Here is a 16,648-nt window from a genome sequence, read left to right as displayed (position 1 = left end):
AAATCGCCTATTCATACCATTTAGAATGTGTTGTAGTGTTGAGTATGGCTTATTTCATCTGACGTTTTATGCTCCCTTTTTAAGAAACACACATGCTTTTAAAATTATACCGACTTCATGAGAGTGTTTATCAATGTCAGGTCCATCAACTGGTACAGGTTTAATGCTTTAAATTTTAGTCAGTCGCAGAAAATATGACTGGAGGTGTAAGGCCTGATTATCGGCTTATATAGTAAGAAACAGAACTGGGATAGAAAGCTCCAGGTCAGTGCCACAGTGTTTTACTAACTCATTCATATGCCCCCCCCCCCCCACATACACAGTCATACTATTAGATCTTCATCGTACTATCAGTATGCTGGAAGAAATTTATGAAGCTGAAGAAGGAAGAGTTGATTGACTATTTTGGCTACATATTAAAAAACGAAATGAAAGACTTTGTTACATGCAAAAGACCTGTACAGTTCTATAGCACCAGCTCTACCTCATGCAGTAGCAGCAGTAGCAGTTCATTATGCAGCTTATTATGGCAGTTTATATGACTTGTGAAATGTTGATAATTTATTAAAATTTGGTATTAATAAAATGTCGTACAGAACATGTTACAGAGAATATTGATAATGGCTACAGTACTATCAGTCTATCTATGTTATCTAGTTCTTGTGCATACAAGCCCAGAGCTTGTATCAAATGTGAGAATGGACATGAACACAAGCAGTATTGTCTAAGTATTAAAGTGTTGTTTCTGAGCTTCTCTCTTTCTTGTTGACTTTGAGAATCCCTCTCAGTATTTAACTTGAGGCAGATTCTTGGGATGTCAACTTGCATCTGTCATCAATGACTTCTTTCAGAGTTAATAAGGACTTGTTCTCTCTGTTATTTTTATTGCCATAGTTTGGAGGCAACAAAAGTAGAGGCAAAGTGATGCATTCCAATGACGTAAGCGTGTCACGGATAGCTTCAAATTTTCTACCGTTGCCAATCCTTCCCTTCCTATATCTTTGGTTGGACACAAGAGTGGTTTCTGAGAAAACCGAACTGGTGGATGGAGATTTTCCCTCTGATGAACTCATAGAGCTTATCGTAAACTAGGCGTTCCATCACTTTCGAAACAGAACACAGTAGTGAAATTGGTCTGTAGTTGGAAACTGAACATTTGTCTTGATATACATTGGCCTCCATAACTGAGAGCAGTATGATAGGTGACTTTTTACCAGAGATAGATACAGTTTTTTTTTTTTATTAGTTGAAGAGTTTGCTGGGATCGTCCTCTTGATTAGGTTGAGAGAGATGTATGATTTTTTGCAGACTTGGCTGTGTTGCTGCCTCCAAGTAAGATTTTGGTGAACTAGAATTCCAAGGTCTCTTTGAGTCTCTGATTTTCTCAAGTCATTAGAATTGATGGTGTATTCGTGGGTATCTTGAGATTTGTTTCTGAGGGCACTTATCTACATTTAGATTTATTTTCCACTTTTCACACCATGCATGTGTCCAAAAGAATCACTGTACAGCAGTATGGCACAAAACTATCAATCTGCAACGCACTTAATGGTTCAGCATGTCGAACTCACCTTAAAAGAATGCTAGGCCTATTCATTTTGGTGAATTTCATACTAGATCTAGCTCAGTCTACAGACATAATTCATTCAGTCATATTATTATTGTACATGTAGCATGTAGGTAGCTATAGTCTACTGCAGACAGTAAAGTCTACTTACTTGACTCTTAAAACTAGGTTGGCCAGACATAGAGTGACTATAGTGGAGTATCTACTAGCAGGAGCAAATAAGAAGATCCTTCTCATTTGCTCCTGCTAGTAGACACAGTGCAGTAATATGATTAGACTAGCTATGCTCTGAGCTATTCCCAGCTCCTTTGCCCACTCATTTACCTTTCACATTTACCTTTCACCCCTACATGTGTGCACATGTTGTCTAATTTGGTAGCCTCATTCCCAGGCCTTGGCTGTCACTACTACACTAGTCTCGATTTCCAGGCCACTCTCAAGATCGAGGCTAGGCTGTACATAATAGGCCCTGATAAATTTAGCCTCGAGTTCCAATGTAGCCTTGATTCCAGGCCGAGTTGTTTCTAGCTAGGCCAACAACTACAACTTCGTTCTATTAAAAAAAGATCGGCCTAGGACCGAGGCTAGTTCCAATGTAGATTTACAACTTGGACCGATAATTGCCCGCACAAGGTGTATTACCCATGAATATCATTATGATGCTGTAAAACGTTGACTCAGCTAGACGAGTTGTTCACAGAAAACTTGACCAGGCATTCTTTCAGATAACGAACGGCTGGTCTTGAGGCTATGCTCAATAATTTTAGCATAATAGGTGTCTAAAGAATAATTGAGCACAAAAATTAATGTCCATGCATTGTTGGTAAAGATTATTACATAAAATTTTGCATAACGACGTTTTCAAGACAAAAAATGCCGAAGTTGAATATTATTGATCAGTTCAAGTCAGCAAGATGTCGTATGTCAGTTGTGTGTGTGTAAATGTGCTGTGTTTTATGTCTACGTCTTAATTTTGTGTATAATTAATATGTTGCATTTTTTTGCACTTTTTATGGATTTTATGAGAATAATAGGGACATTTTTCAAGAATTAAAGAATAGAATTAACGGGTGAAAAAAGGGTGAAAAAAGGATAATTTATCAGGGCCTATACTAGTACATAAATAATCCATTGCCGGGTAGACCTTCTGGACTATCTTGGAATGGTAGCCATATTATAAGTCATGCAGCTTTACCATATCCCTTGTGCCGCTATACGCTTCGAGGCATACCGGTAACATTATTCCATAAGTGACGATAATTATAAGTAATTATATAATTATAAATCAGGAATGTTAGCAGAAACTATGCAACTGCGTTTTGGGTGCCATAGGGTGCAACCCCATGCTAATACTATTATGAGTATTATCATAGATGGTATTAGCAACACTAAAACAGCAGCAAATACTCCAATTATCGCCAATAGATGTGCTGAATTATCTGCATGGATATAATTATGGGCAAAAAACCAATGATAATTAGATCTAACAGGCTTGCTTACCTGAGGAATTCGAAGTCGTAAAATTTCCTTGAATTGCAACATACTGAAAAGTGTTGTTGATTGTGACTGTGTAGCAAATCTTGTTGATGATAGATACTGGCAACGTAAGAGTAGTCACATTATAATCAACACTAGATGCTTGATTGTCAAGAGTCTGGCAGTTGGGACCATACTTGATCATAGAATTAACTTTAGCTGTTATTTGTGGAAAGCTGATAGAGATGAAGTAATATTCTTCTTTGGATTGCTCTGGCTCAAAAATCTTCACCCATAAGTGGGAATAAGCTGCAGTATATACATAAAGCAATCACACATAACACATGGATGCATGAGCAAAATTCTCTGCCTCAGAGCTTATAATTATACAGCCCATGCATGCACTAGTATGTGACAGATTCTGCGAAAAGGGCCGAGACAATAGCTAGACTATATACAGTGTGTATATAATTTTGCCTGCGCTTTATAGTTTTCTATACCAGTCCTTCTACTACCTCTCTGCTCTGCTGAATCCAACTCTTCCACCAAAGCGCAATCTTTGAGTGGGTGTTTTCTTAATACTGCTGTTTTACATCTTCGAGTTTCCAACGCGCATAACTCAGGCATGAAACGAGGTATGTGCACACTAAGCATATCAATGCGTACACTGTATTGAAAAGTGTGCTATAATATGTGACAGGCTCTGGGAAAACCAGACTATTGGAGCAGAATTTAGTATTGAGCTACAGCTAAATTTATGCCTACAGTATAAAATCTCAAATAAAATGTTATTGATGTATAAGTATCTACAGTCCTTCTACTACCTCTCTGTAAAATCTGATGCTCTAAATCCAACTCTTTCCATCGAAACGCTTCGTCCAAACTTTCGCTATTACCTTATTTTTCCTAATTAAGCAATCTTTGAGAGCCGTTTTTCTCGATACTACATTTTATGGCTTCGAGTTTCCAACGCGCATAACTTGGGTATGAAACTAGGTATGTGAACACTAAGCATATCATTGTGTAGGCAATGCTCTGCTCTATCACTTGGTACATTAATCACCAAAATTTTAGTCTGCTCCAATAGTCTGGTTTTCCTAGAGCCTGTCACATATATGTTATAGTTATAACACGGGCACGAGGGATGTATGGAATATATTGCACTGAAGCACGAGGGCGCCAGCCCCGAGGGCTGAGTGCAATATATGCCATGCAGCCCGAGTGCACGTGTTATAACTAGTTTATATCCCGAGGGCATAGCAACATAACACTGTCCTAGTAACACAATATAAACAGCACAAAAAAAGACAGAGACAACTCTAGACACAGCTCCATCTCTTCTCTCTTCTAGACTCCAGTATCTGCAGCGTATAAGATTGGCATGACCGACGAATGGCTTGACACAAAATTGTTGGAGTTTCAACTGAAATCTGCAAAACAGCCCCACCCCACTTCTGGTGCTGCAAAACAGCCCCGCCCCACTTACTGCTGCAAAGAAACAGCCCCACCCCACTACTCAGTGAATACATGGTATTAGCTGCTGGTCTACGCTCGGCCTCATAACCAAGCTAAGAAAGCTCGCTTCTACACTGCTGCAAAACAGCTCATGCCCCCAGCAAAAAGAGCCACTTCTAGTGCTACGGTGAAGCAGAATTGACATGCATAACGATGTCGAGGACTAGGTCGATCTAGGAACACAGAATCTTCCACAAAATGAATCTTGGACAATTTTAAAACCTGCATGGTTGCAAGAAGAAACTCCAGCAGTGCTGAACATTCATTCCTGCATGGCTGGACATACTTTGATACTTGTTATTTCTCATGCGTATTAATTTAATTTTAATTTAATTGTCTGTCTAATTGCCAGAGGGGCGTTTTGAGGTCAGTGCAATATGACTTTGCGGTCAGTGCAATATGACTTTCAGCAGTGCAATATGCTTTATATTGCACTTGGCAACAACGTAGCAACGGGATATAAATATATATATGCAACCGTTTTAGTGTGCCCACCGCACTTAATTTTTTATAATTCTTTGCTCTGTCATCTGGTATATACATATATATATATATATATAGATAGCAAACTAGCTTACGCCAATTAATTGGGCCCTTTCCCATGCAGAGTCTGATATTTGGAATACAAAACTGTTAATATATACCTTATATAGCTATAGCCGGTAATTTTGGTGATGATAATTATTTTCGTGGGAAAGCTGACCTCCACAAAAAAATTTCTTGGCACACAAAACCTAGGCGTGATTTTTCCAGAACGCATGCAGTACAAATTCCCTCATGCAATCGCAGTATGGAATAAGCTGGTTAGCCACAAGGAATTTGCTCTAGTAGACTGCGCTAGTATAATTATGTTCATTAAAGTCATATTTGTATTCTCACTTATAATATAGTTGACATGTTGTAGCTATTAAAACGTATGGGTTTTAATGTTTTAATTTTTATATTATAGGACACTCTTCACCCTAGCTTTATAGTATCCTTGCATATTGCTTTACCTTTAATAAAAAAAGGTAAAAAAAATGCAGTTCAGGAAATGCGGATTTGAAATCTCCGGATTGACCCCAGGAAAATTACCTGCTATATTATACACTGCATACAAACTTCAACTTACAAGGTACATGAGTTGTAGTTGGAGATGAACTTGCGACGCTATTTTTCGTAAAAATTCCGATGTGATAGTTGACTCTTTGTTCTTGGTGCAAAAGTAACTGCAGACAACTGTTAACATTGAGATTAATCTCACAACGATATTTTACTCGGAGAGCATTTGCAAAGCATGTGCTGTTGGTAGAAATATTGAAGGAGCACTTCAAAATCATATCATTATCCCTACTAGAACGCTCCACATTCACTTGAATTGTGATGGGAAAGCCATTAGAGTCAACAGTGGATTCAACCTATATATGGTAATATCACTATAATGACAATTAATGCGCATGATTGATAACTTACAGCCATCAATATTTCCACACTTTGAAGTTTCTCCAGGTCATATGAATAGACAGGTATTAGGTATTCCAAGTGTGGAGTTTGGGGAACTGTATATACAATGAATGTGCCGAGATTGCCGTGAACATGCAGTGCATGTGTGAGGTAAAGATTACTGCTATGTATAAAGTGACTGTGTGCATGCAGTGACTGTGTGCATGCATGCAGATAAGCTAGCCTCGAGTCCTAGGTCGATTTTTTTTTTATAGAACTCGGCCTAGCTAGAAACAACTCGGCCTGGAATCGAGGCTAGCAGATATGCATGCATGCATGACTCACTTTGTAAATAGACTAGATGTGAAGAGCTCAGTTGCTGCCCAGCATATACAGCTGTGACAGTAACATTACAAACTTGTCCAGTTGGCTCCCACCCAGTGCACGAGAGCTGGTTGGTGACATTGCTCACAATTCCAAGGTTGGTGCAGTTACCACAATATTTTCCAGTCACATTGGTGAAGTAATGTGAAATCCGAGTTACCGCGTTCCAGTGAACAAAAAATGTAGCATCATATGGAAATTCCACATATATGATAGGAGGAGCAAAAGAAGCTGCATATACAATTTATAAAAATTATTGTGTGCATGCATTTATATAGGCCTAATAACAATATTTTGAAAAATATAAGGGCTTGAAAGCAATAGGTAGCCTGCATGAGAAGGAGCGGCTAACTTCAACGTATACTCGGGGATCACGTTTCGTATTTGCTGGTGTCAGTAGAATAGAGAACTGTGCATGCGCAATGTAAATTGCTTAGCTGAATCAGCAATAATTTTATTGATAAACTCTCAAGACAATGTCCACTGTAAAGAAAACGAAGAGAGAGCTCAACAAGACTCACTGTATTGGGAAGAAAGTTGAGATAAAGACTATTCTAGCTCTATTCGGATTAGCGAGGTTCTACCGTACCATTGTGAATACTCAAACATAAATACCCAAAATTGTTTCCATGGAAACCAAAAGTGATGGGTATGTGGTGGTTTATATAAGAGCAAAAATGTTCTATAGTGGACAATCGCTTATAGTGATGGAAAAGACCAATCGTTGTTGGCTAAGGTATATATAAGGGAACTCTGGCACAACATTCCTGAATAATTTATCTAACATATGCATGGTTTCGTCAAGGGCGTATAAAAGAAGAGAGGGCATGCAACTCCACTATCAGTACACGTAGCTAGCAGAGTTCAAACGTGGGCGGAGGAATGTGTGCATTTGCATGAAGTGCTAAAAATAGAAATGTCTATTTTTAGCATTTCATGCACAATCATGCACATTCATCCGCCCACGTTTGAACTCTGCTCATATAGGAGTTGCATGCCCTCTCTTCTTTTATACGCCCTTGGTTTCGTAAAGTTTACATAAGTACACAAACTGATTACTACTCAATTATTGAGTTTTTTTGGGTGCCTTTTTGCTTAGCGATGGAACTCAAGCAAATTTGATGTAGATAAAGTCTAATTGTTTTGCATAATTATTATTGTTAATTTTTTGATACAAAAATTTGTCCAGAAATACTTTAGTTCCGGAGATACTTGATGTTATACACACATTTTTTTATGATCATCCCCATTTTCTCCTTCCCACTACACCAAAACTTTTGGGAAAATATTTTTGAATAATGTTGTAGCTTACATTCACCTATACAATGGTATCAGCACAATTTCTTCCAACCTTAAGTACAAATACTCCCCCTATTGTAGATTTTACTCTCTAGGCTGCAGGTAATGTATTATTATGATAGCGGATAATTTCCGGTGGACAAAATATTCGTGGTTTTCGTGGTTGAAGCGTTGACACAAATATTTTACCCACGAATGAAGCGACTTTCCCTACCTTTATCTGCAGTGTAAGCAGCAACCACGAAATATTATCAACAAAGTGTAAATATTGCTCAACCACGAATGTTTTGCCCCCAAAAATTACTGGCTATATATGGTAGCCAAACAAGGCTAATGCATGCAAAGGTTGCCGTTTATATGCAAACTAAAGCAGTGGCGTAGGAAGCAATTTCTCAATGGGGTGCTCCTCAAATTATAAAGTTTATTCGAGACTGTGTAAGAGGAAGAGGGATTGGTAATGGAAGCAGTGCACGTTTACATTGAATCTGCACAGCAGTAAAGACTCGAAAACTATACATGTTACGCCCTATAATTAGAATTATATAAACGAGGCTATTTTGCCGGCTAACTCGTTAAAAATAAGTGTTTCATTGAGACATCATAACATGCCCAGTCTGTGAGCCACATGTAGTACTAATGACTGACCACACCCAAAGTTATAAGCATAATTATACACACAGTTTCATAATAAACAACACGAAAATGTGCTTCTATTCTGTGCAACTCACTTAATATACCTATTGTATAGTAGATCTAGTAGTTATAACCAGCACGCTCGGCTATATACACGTTATAGCAATAATTAAATACCTCAGAAAATCAGCACCTAGAAGCTTATAACTCAGTTACTCTACTGGAATGTAAGCCTCGTTTATAGGGCGAAAAACGGATAGTTTTCGAGGCTTCACATACAGATTCAATGTAAAAGCATCACGTACGTGCATCACTCCGTTCCTATCCCTCCTTTTTCTGTGTCTTTATATAGTGCAGTCAACTCAAGTTATACTAGAACTCCTTGACTGTAACTAAATATAATAGTGTTAGGCTGACTAGCTAACACCCTGCCCTTGTGATTCATAGCAATATACGCCAGCGCTAGCTAAATGCGCCCCACTACATAGAACGCATATACGCTTTATTTCATTCTTATTATTTCCTCAATCCTTGACATGTGATTGGTCAAGTCGGAATTCTGACCTTACCAAAAAGTTTACTAAAGCTCAGACAATCTCTCCCCTATATAGGAAGGCCAAGGGCATGCATGGCAGCTGATTCATGAGACTACATACAGACAATCTAAGGACTTGCCAGTACTAATATTGCATGCAAGCATGTATGTGATTGCATGCATGCATGTGTGTTATTATACCTTTGATATTGTCCAGCTGTATTTGTCGACAATCTTGTATTCCAAGTACACAGCATTCTACATTTCCTCCATTCATGGCAATTGTAGTGGTAATGCTGATTTGGGCGATGTATGATCCATTTCGCACCTCCATTAATCGGCCTGAAACAAAATCTCCGCAAACAGCTATGGTAGATGTATTTGCCGAGTGTTCTAAGTAAAGCCTATTATCTTCAACTGTATTGACACTTGGGCAATCGAATATAACTGGGCTACCACTTATTATTGTTGCCACTGATCCATCGTTACGGTCCTCCTCAACCGTGCATGTCAGAGTAACCACTGTTCCTTCAATGATGCAGTCTGGATCAAAGTTTCTTGTTAAGTTGACTTGGCATGATACTAATTGGGATGCTAAAAGCACTACAATGCTTAATTTTCTAAAATCCATAGTTCTTAATTGTGACATTGACAAAGTTTATAGCAGCATTGCCATATATCATAGGCAGATAGCAAATAATAATAAGGTCATGAGACTGTGTGTTAAGTAAATTCACATGCAGGTGTAACTCCAAGTGCAAATACATTCATAATACATATCCCACATGCACACATGTCCCACACATGGCATCTTTATAAAAGTAGAATCATCACATACATTATAAGCGGCATGCAGTGCATGTATACACTATACTGGCCGTGGATGATCAAAACTCACATATTGCATCTAGCTACCAAGACCGGGGCAAGCTGACGTACTGTGCTTTATATGCTGACGGCCCAGGTAATTTGTTTCATATTATAATTATAGCTATCATCATTAATGTGCATGTATAGGTGAAAAGGGAAACATCTTGAAGCGTATGCATGGCCATGTATTTGATCCTAGTTAATCACCAACTGATTGTAAAAGTGATTGTACTACTGCAATTGCTGAACATGAGCTTCTCTAGACTGGACCAAGACATTAATGGTTAGTTAAATTAATGAATTAAGCTATATTAATTAGCAGCTAGCACAGAAAAATGCTTCAATGAAGGGACGATGATAACATACGAATGTGAAGTTCCAGCTGTGTATGGTATACTCTTGTGGAACGGTGTTGGTTTTGACTGTCCAAGCGTTAGCAGTATTTCCAACAATGTCCTTGCTCTCCCAACATCACCATGTCCACTAATACATGGGATAGTACACACTGGAGTATGTGGTCCCTACTTTGCCAACGTGACTTGTACAGAGAATTCCGAAAGTCTAATTTCTGTGATAACATTTGTATCTAACCATGAAATGAATGGAAGTTTCATTAGTTGCCAGTTCTTGGGTCACACTGAAATATTTCCAATAAGAGTTGGAGGTAAGTGTTTTTAAAGCTTACATGCATGCCTTAATTTACACTGAAATTACGTTCATTTGTTTAATTTCTTAGTACCTCCAAATCCACCGTCACATGTGAGGGTAATAACTAGACTAGATCAAAGCTGCCAGTTTGACTGGTTCCCTCCAAGTGAAAGTGTTGGTGGAATCGGAGGATACAAAATTAGATATGGCAAGAAGTGTGGACACTGCAACCCTGCAGCTGGGTTTGTCAACAAAACGGAACTTACAGCTGATTGTATGGCATGTATTGAAGAAAATAATAACATGTGCTGTTTTGAAGTCAATACAGTGAGCAAAGATTGTTCGTTTGACAGTCTTCCTGTTGAGGCAACTACTGGTGAGTTTTACATGAATTTTAAAACTGCATTTACATGTGTTTATGTCATTTACAGATTCTCCAATAAATTCACCAATGGACAGTACAGTGTCCATCACTTGCTCACTCACCCCTAACCCTCCTCCTATCTATGTGGAATGGATTGTAAGGCTTAAAGTATCAAATTATGATATAAATTAATCATTATAATGCAGTATGCCTTCTCTGAAGAGAGCAGACGTGCATTCTCGGGATTCCTGATAACCATTTCAGACCAGTCCAACCACACTGTCTTGGATACCCTGTTAGACTCAAAAGTTAGAACCAAATACGTCAATTCAACGTTATTGAGGGAAGATTATGGTTTGGTTGGTGATATCTGGAATATTACTGTGGAGGTTATGGCTTTAGAAGAGGAGAACAAGTTCGCTTATAACTCGATAGAATTCTCAGGTATTATATAATTATGCATGCAGACATGCGTGTTAGTGGCATGTTTATATATGCCATGCAGTTTATAAGCAACTTGTGATAAATAGTGGTGCATGTTTGGGATTTCTTTGCAATTTGATTTTGTTGGGCACTATAATAGTATACCATTTTAGTATGAACCGGCAAAAATTAATTGTATGTAATTACGCAGTTGAAGACACTATCATGTTAGACACAAGCTCTGCTGTCACTCCTGATCAGTGCATTGAAGTGTCAATAAACAGTCACTGTGATGAGAGAAGTGACATCTTTCAAGCCCAAGTCCAGTTCAATATGGGATCTTGTGAATCTGATCCTGAGTTAACCAACAGTACTAACAACTACACTCTGCAAGATGGCTACAAAACATGCGTTCCTGTTGTAGCCGGCACAATCTGCTACTCCATCGTGATTTTCCATAATGAACTAGAACTCGGCAGAACTGAGAGACAAGAACTGATTCTCTTACCATGCATACTCAAAACATCAAATTCTACAAGGGTGAACATTAACTCAACCAATGGTGAAATCCCACGTGGGATTGAAATGATTCCTCACAACTCAACACTTTACTTTTCTTGTGACCGTAATTGCACTATAGACCAAAGTCAAAGTCGCTGTGCTAATGGAACATTTCAACCATCTATAAGTCATATTCTGCAGGATGGATGTCGCTGTTTTGATTGTAAGTAGCATTTATTGCTACATATTATTTTACGTGTATTTCCCTTTCAGATTCAAAGCTTATTATTGGCTCTACTATTGGTTCCAGTGCTGTGGTGTTGTTGGTGGTAGTAATAGTACTTGGAGAGTGTTTGTGTTACAGGAGAAAAAATAGTAAGCTACAACACTAACTGCATGTATGTCTTAAGTACGCTTAATATTAATTCTTATTGGCTTCTTTATTGCCTACTAAACACCATGCGTGCTTATTCAGAGGCATTTATCAATGAAACAGTATACATCATAGCTAAATTTTATGGCATGTTGTGTCATGCATGCAGGTGCTGGTGAAGATTTGCGATCAGTAGAGCCTGATCCTGACGACCGAGACCGTGGCGCGAGTAATGTATCTTATTTAAATATAGAACTACAACAAACTATTACACAGAATAGTGTCTCCATTAATTAGCAACGAGAATACAGTATACTGATAATTATATTCATGCATGTATATCGTGACTTTTATTTGTTCAGATTGTAGTTACAGGATGTGTAATTTTAGCACCATGCATATTGAATAGATACCGTATAGCGGATAATTTTCGGGGGACAAAATATTTGTGGTTCAGCAATAAAATTATTGAGACATTTCGTGGGTAATATTTTCGTGGTAGCTGCTTGCACTGCAGGTAAAGGTAGGCAAGGTCGCTTCATTCGTGGGTAAAATATTCGTGGTCAGAGCTCCAACCACAAAAACCACGAATATTTTACCCCCACCAAAATTACCCTCTATATGGTACATGCAAAGAATGAGGAACGAAGCAAAATATCACAATTCTTCTCTATAGAATTGCTCAAAAGTCTACTGCTATCTGATTGGTCACTAGTCTTAGCAACACTGCAGTTAGTCTCGTCCTCCTCGGTAGCTCATTAGTGCTGCCACTCCCCTTCCTCTTGCTGCCGGCTGACTCCACCCACGCTCTCATCCCGCAGGCCAACTGTAAAAATCCGGAACTATTATTTCAAATAAAATTAATGTGGTGTAATTGATGTACAGATCAAGGGCACAGGAAATTTAATGTGATATATGCCCTTGCTCTCTCGTAGTTTGGGTGTGGCCAATTTTCCCCCTCCCCCTCAGATGATTAGCTGCTCTTTTTTGGTTCCATGATGACAGGTCGCCACGGAGATATCCCTCATAGTTATTGCTCTCAAACTGAGTATCCAGTACTGTCTCTCTCGTGTACATTGTATCATTGATGGAAGGACAGAACTATACAAGCCTGCCAACAAAACCACAAGGGCATTGCCATAAAACGAAGACCTGTGAATATTACGCTCTGTTGAGTGGCGCTGTTCCTCCAGTTCTTCTTTATTGCCTTCGAAGAGTTGTCGATATACGAGGGTAGTGGGTGTAGGAACACCTGTCCATCGCTGATGTAACCACTCTGTGGTTCTTTGCTACGTTGAGGATGATATGCTTGGTTGGCTTCTCGACCATGTCTTTGAGGTCACAGTGACTATGTTAGAGAAGAAAGGTAGGTCGCTCGGTGGCAGTGAACTGCCAACACCATGCACTGGAGCAGGAAGTATCTATGTGATAGTGTGAAAAGGCGCCCAGAGAGCACCTATTGAACAGCTATAAATGATGGTAAGTAATTAAAAAGGAGTAGCTCACGTAACCAATAAATTCACTTAGTCTACATCTCATTACTGAAGAGGAAGTTATCTAGACGCCCATGAGGGACAAACTCTAGTAGGAGGCATGTTGGACCCTCCTGTGTGGTCACTCCCATGCACCATTGACACCACATTACGGATGGCAAAATGCCTCAAAAATGAAAGTATTGAGTATGATCATTGTTGAGCATGCATTATAAGCAATCATTACATTTGTTACTGCACCTAAGGTAGCTTAGTATGCACACACTGTGTTTTTTCTTAAAGGACGAAATGATATAGATTTTGAAGGGACGTCTGAGTTGGATTGTCTTGTGCTTCTTGATCAGCTTTCGACTTCTATATCACATGATGTATTCATATGATATCTACTGATGCTCTCCCACGTCATGCATCGCCTCTCTCAGGGAAGCGGGCATTCTAGAGATGTTGGACATAGAGGACATGGTGATGGTGACGATTCCAGACTCTAGGAGCATCATGACCTTCCTAGTTACCATCTACCAGCACTTCAACTAGTCAGTCAAAGGACACAATCATCCCTCGAATTGACATTTGTGTTTTAGAGCTCCTCCTGCTTTTATTTTGGTTATACTGTTATAGCATGTGTCTACAAACTGCAAAACTATCTAGCTATACATGCATTTGTATATTTTTACATGTGCATGTACATGTAGACTTGCTGAATTCTGAACTCTATGTACTTGTATAGCGGGAAATTTTCGTGGGGTGCAAAACTTCGCGTTTTTCAAGGGCAGAGCAGTAACGCAAAAATTAAAACAGGGATTTACTCCCACACACCGGTATTTTCACATTCAAAGCTATATTGGTGGGTGTGGTTTCTTGGCATTGAAACGCAAATATTAGAACCCACGAAAATTTATGTTGAGGGCTCTGGAGCCAAATAGCGAAAATATGCACTCGCGAAAATTTCCCGCTAAACACGTGGTATGTAATAATTATTAAAACACACACAATGTTTAAATGGAAACTGGTGGAAACATAATTATATCTACCTGCAACTGACTTGATCTATATAGCGTCCATGAAAAAATTCAAGCTGGGTGTGAGATATATATAGACTAATTATCATGCATGATGTTTGTTGGTTGGTAGGCCTCGTTAGGTTGCATGATGTTGGTTGTTTGGTAGGCCTCGTTAGGTTGCACTGACACGGGGTGGTATGCTTCGTTGGCTTCCGTGGTGATATCCCTCCATGTTTTCACAGCTACTGAGATCTCATCATAAGTTGGATCAGGTGTGACTTCCTCAGCCACGGGCCTTACAACGGAGTAATAAACAGGTTCTATAGATTCATCACTTTTTGAGCTTCTCTTTTTCTTGTAACAGACAATAATGATTGCAATGAGTGTTATTAGAGAGACTAAAGCTACAAAGATGGTGACACTTGTTATTATGCTTATGCTGAGATTGCTCTCTACCACATTGTATCCTGGAGTAAAGTGTGTAGTTATGCTTGTGCTTATCACGAGGGTGCTTTCTACACTGTGTCCTGGAATATAGAACATGCATGGGCTTACAAGTTTCAGTTATTATCAACTCACCTGTGAATTGTCCTTGTATTTTCACAGTATACGTTTGATTTTCAGCTGTCAAGACAAAGCAGTATTGTGTTGATGGTAAGACATCATTAAGAAGTATAGCCACATCTGACTCATTAATTGAAGCTCCATTTCTTTTTTTCTGAATAAGGGTATCGCAATCTTGGCTGTACTCTACTTCACAGGATATTTGATTGTATTTGTCGAAGAAAAAACAGTTGACAGCTGTGAAACTCTGAAATACATCAACAGTAACTCGTACAAAAGTGTTTGTTCCTATATAAAGAAAAGTATAGTATATCAAATCATATGAAACTCAATTTTTACAAAAACAAGTCGTTATAATATTGCATGTAAACTCACCAATCGTTATGGTGGAGTTGTCCTGTTGGATTGCTTTTCCCACTGGAGTCACAGCACCAGTTGCTATTGAGTACTCCCCATGAGAGTTATTAACATTGAGGATGTGTGTACATTCAGTTCTTGAGGCACAGTCCAACAGAATCTCCATCGGCTCACTTCCCAGTGATGAGTGAGTGTATACAATCACATACTTGATTGTGAATCCATTCTCATCTATGTTCAAAATGCAACACATTCACTACTGCAATTATTAGTGCAACAGTAGGTAAAGGGTCATAATGACGTTACGAAATGCAAAAGTTGTTTCGTTTTCTTTTGTTGCATGCCAATACCATTCTAACTAGAGCACTAAAGTGCAAACCCTCGGCTGGTGACATGATACTAAAGAAACTACTTGTATTACCCGTACCGATTAGGATAATCCCTGAAACTGAACAGATGATGGTTTGCCCAGTCATGTCTAGGGTAACTGGCGCTATAGTAAGCGTTGACATATAGAATGAACCATTCACTTCTGTACCCTCTGCAACAATTGTGCCATTGTTGCAAGTGCCACGTGCAACAGAACTGAAATGCTCATGTGGCAAAAAGATCATGTTGCTAATGATTGAGTTTGCTGAAGGGCAGTTGAAAGCAGTGCCACTCCAGTCTGTTCCATCATAGTGACTAGAATCCATTACAGTACACACGAATGCAACAGTATCATTAGCACTGTAGCAACCAGAAGTTTGCTTCTTGTTGAGGAGTGTCTCTTGACTGCAGTAAGCCAAGAGAACTGCATAACCAAGATAGAATTATTCATACGGACAAGCAGTTAATCAGAGTACTTACCTGATTCAAAAAGATATAAAGGTGTAACAACTAGGTCAACTGCTACCTTCATCACTGAGAATTCCAAGCCGCCCTCGAAACCAGCCTCTTCTTTTCCCAGCGGCGGCCTGGAATCGAAACAACAGGGCCATAATTATTTCTGAGACTCCAGGATTCTTTGCTGACTTTGCTGTGATCCTATAGTCCACATTTCAGCAAGCCTCTAGTCTTTTTTTTATTTATTCCTCAGTGTTACTTGCTGCTTAGCCGCTGGTTTCAATACCCGGTATAGTAACTTCGAGGCGATTTATTTTGTAACACAACATTTATACAAATGCCTCTTCTGTCTGTTACTCTGAGCGAAGCAAAATATGGCGAGAGGCATTAGCACAGCG

The 16,648-nt window shown here is 39.0% G+C and overlaps 2 protein-coding genes and 1 long non-coding RNA gene across 4 annotated transcripts; 1 reads left to right on the top strand and 2 right to left on the bottom strand.

The window, feature by feature from the left end:
- Positions 1-2,820: 2,820 nt before the first annotated feature.
- LOC135339335 (uncharacterized) lies at positions 2,821-9,499 on the bottom strand. Of its 2 annotated transcripts, none has more exons than XR_010395987.1 (6): positions 9,033-9,499; positions 6,326-6,595; positions 6,011-6,096; positions 3,559-5,955; positions 3,068-3,352; positions 2,821-3,006 (listed from the first exon to the last, which is right to left on the bottom strand). XR_010395987.1 is itself a non-coding variant. In XM_064535404.1 (6 exons), the coding sequence occupies exons 1-6, from the start codon at positions 9,478-9,480 to the stop codon at positions 2,846-2,848; spliced, it is 1,536 nt and encodes a 511-aa protein (XP_064391474.1). In that variant the 5' UTR covers positions 9,481-9,499; the 3' UTR covers positions 2,821-2,845. The 2 variants fall into 2 exon arrangements, 1 of the variants encoding a protein (XP_064391474.1); XM_064535404.1 differs by having other exon boundaries at positions 5,670-5,955.
- A 354-nt stretch (positions 9,500-9,853) lies between these two features.
- Positions 9,854-12,407, top strand: LOC135339614 (uncharacterized). The gene is made up of 8 exons (XM_064535764.1): positions 9,854-9,984; positions 10,033-10,365; positions 10,438-10,725; positions 10,781-10,869; positions 10,920-11,157; positions 11,348-11,860; positions 11,911-12,012; positions 12,180-12,407. The coding sequence occupies exons 1-8, from the start codon at positions 9,879-9,881 to the stop codon at positions 12,305-12,307; spliced, it is 1,797 nt and encodes a 598-aa protein (XP_064391834.1). The 5' UTR covers positions 9,854-9,878; the 3' UTR covers positions 12,308-12,407.
- A 2,112-nt stretch (positions 12,408-14,519) lies between these two features.
- On the bottom strand, positions 14,520-15,658 carry LOC135339618 (uncharacterized). The gene is made up of 3 exons (XR_010396026.1): positions 15,444-15,658; positions 15,084-15,356; positions 14,520-15,031 (listed from the first exon to the last, which is right to left on the bottom strand). It is a non-coding gene; the product is annotated as an uncharacterized LOC135339618 (long non-coding RNA).
- Between the last annotated feature and the right edge of the window lie 990 nt (positions 15,659-16,648).

The sequence above is a fragment of the Halichondria panicea genome, chromosome 8 (assembly GCF_963675165.1).
Source record: "Halichondria panicea chromosome 8, odHalPani1.1, whole genome shotgun sequence".
In the NCBI taxonomy this organism is placed as follows: Eukaryota; Metazoa; Porifera; class Demospongiae; order Suberitida; family Halichondriidae; genus Halichondria; species Halichondria panicea.
This window is presented reverse-complemented; position numbering and strand designations above follow the sequence as displayed.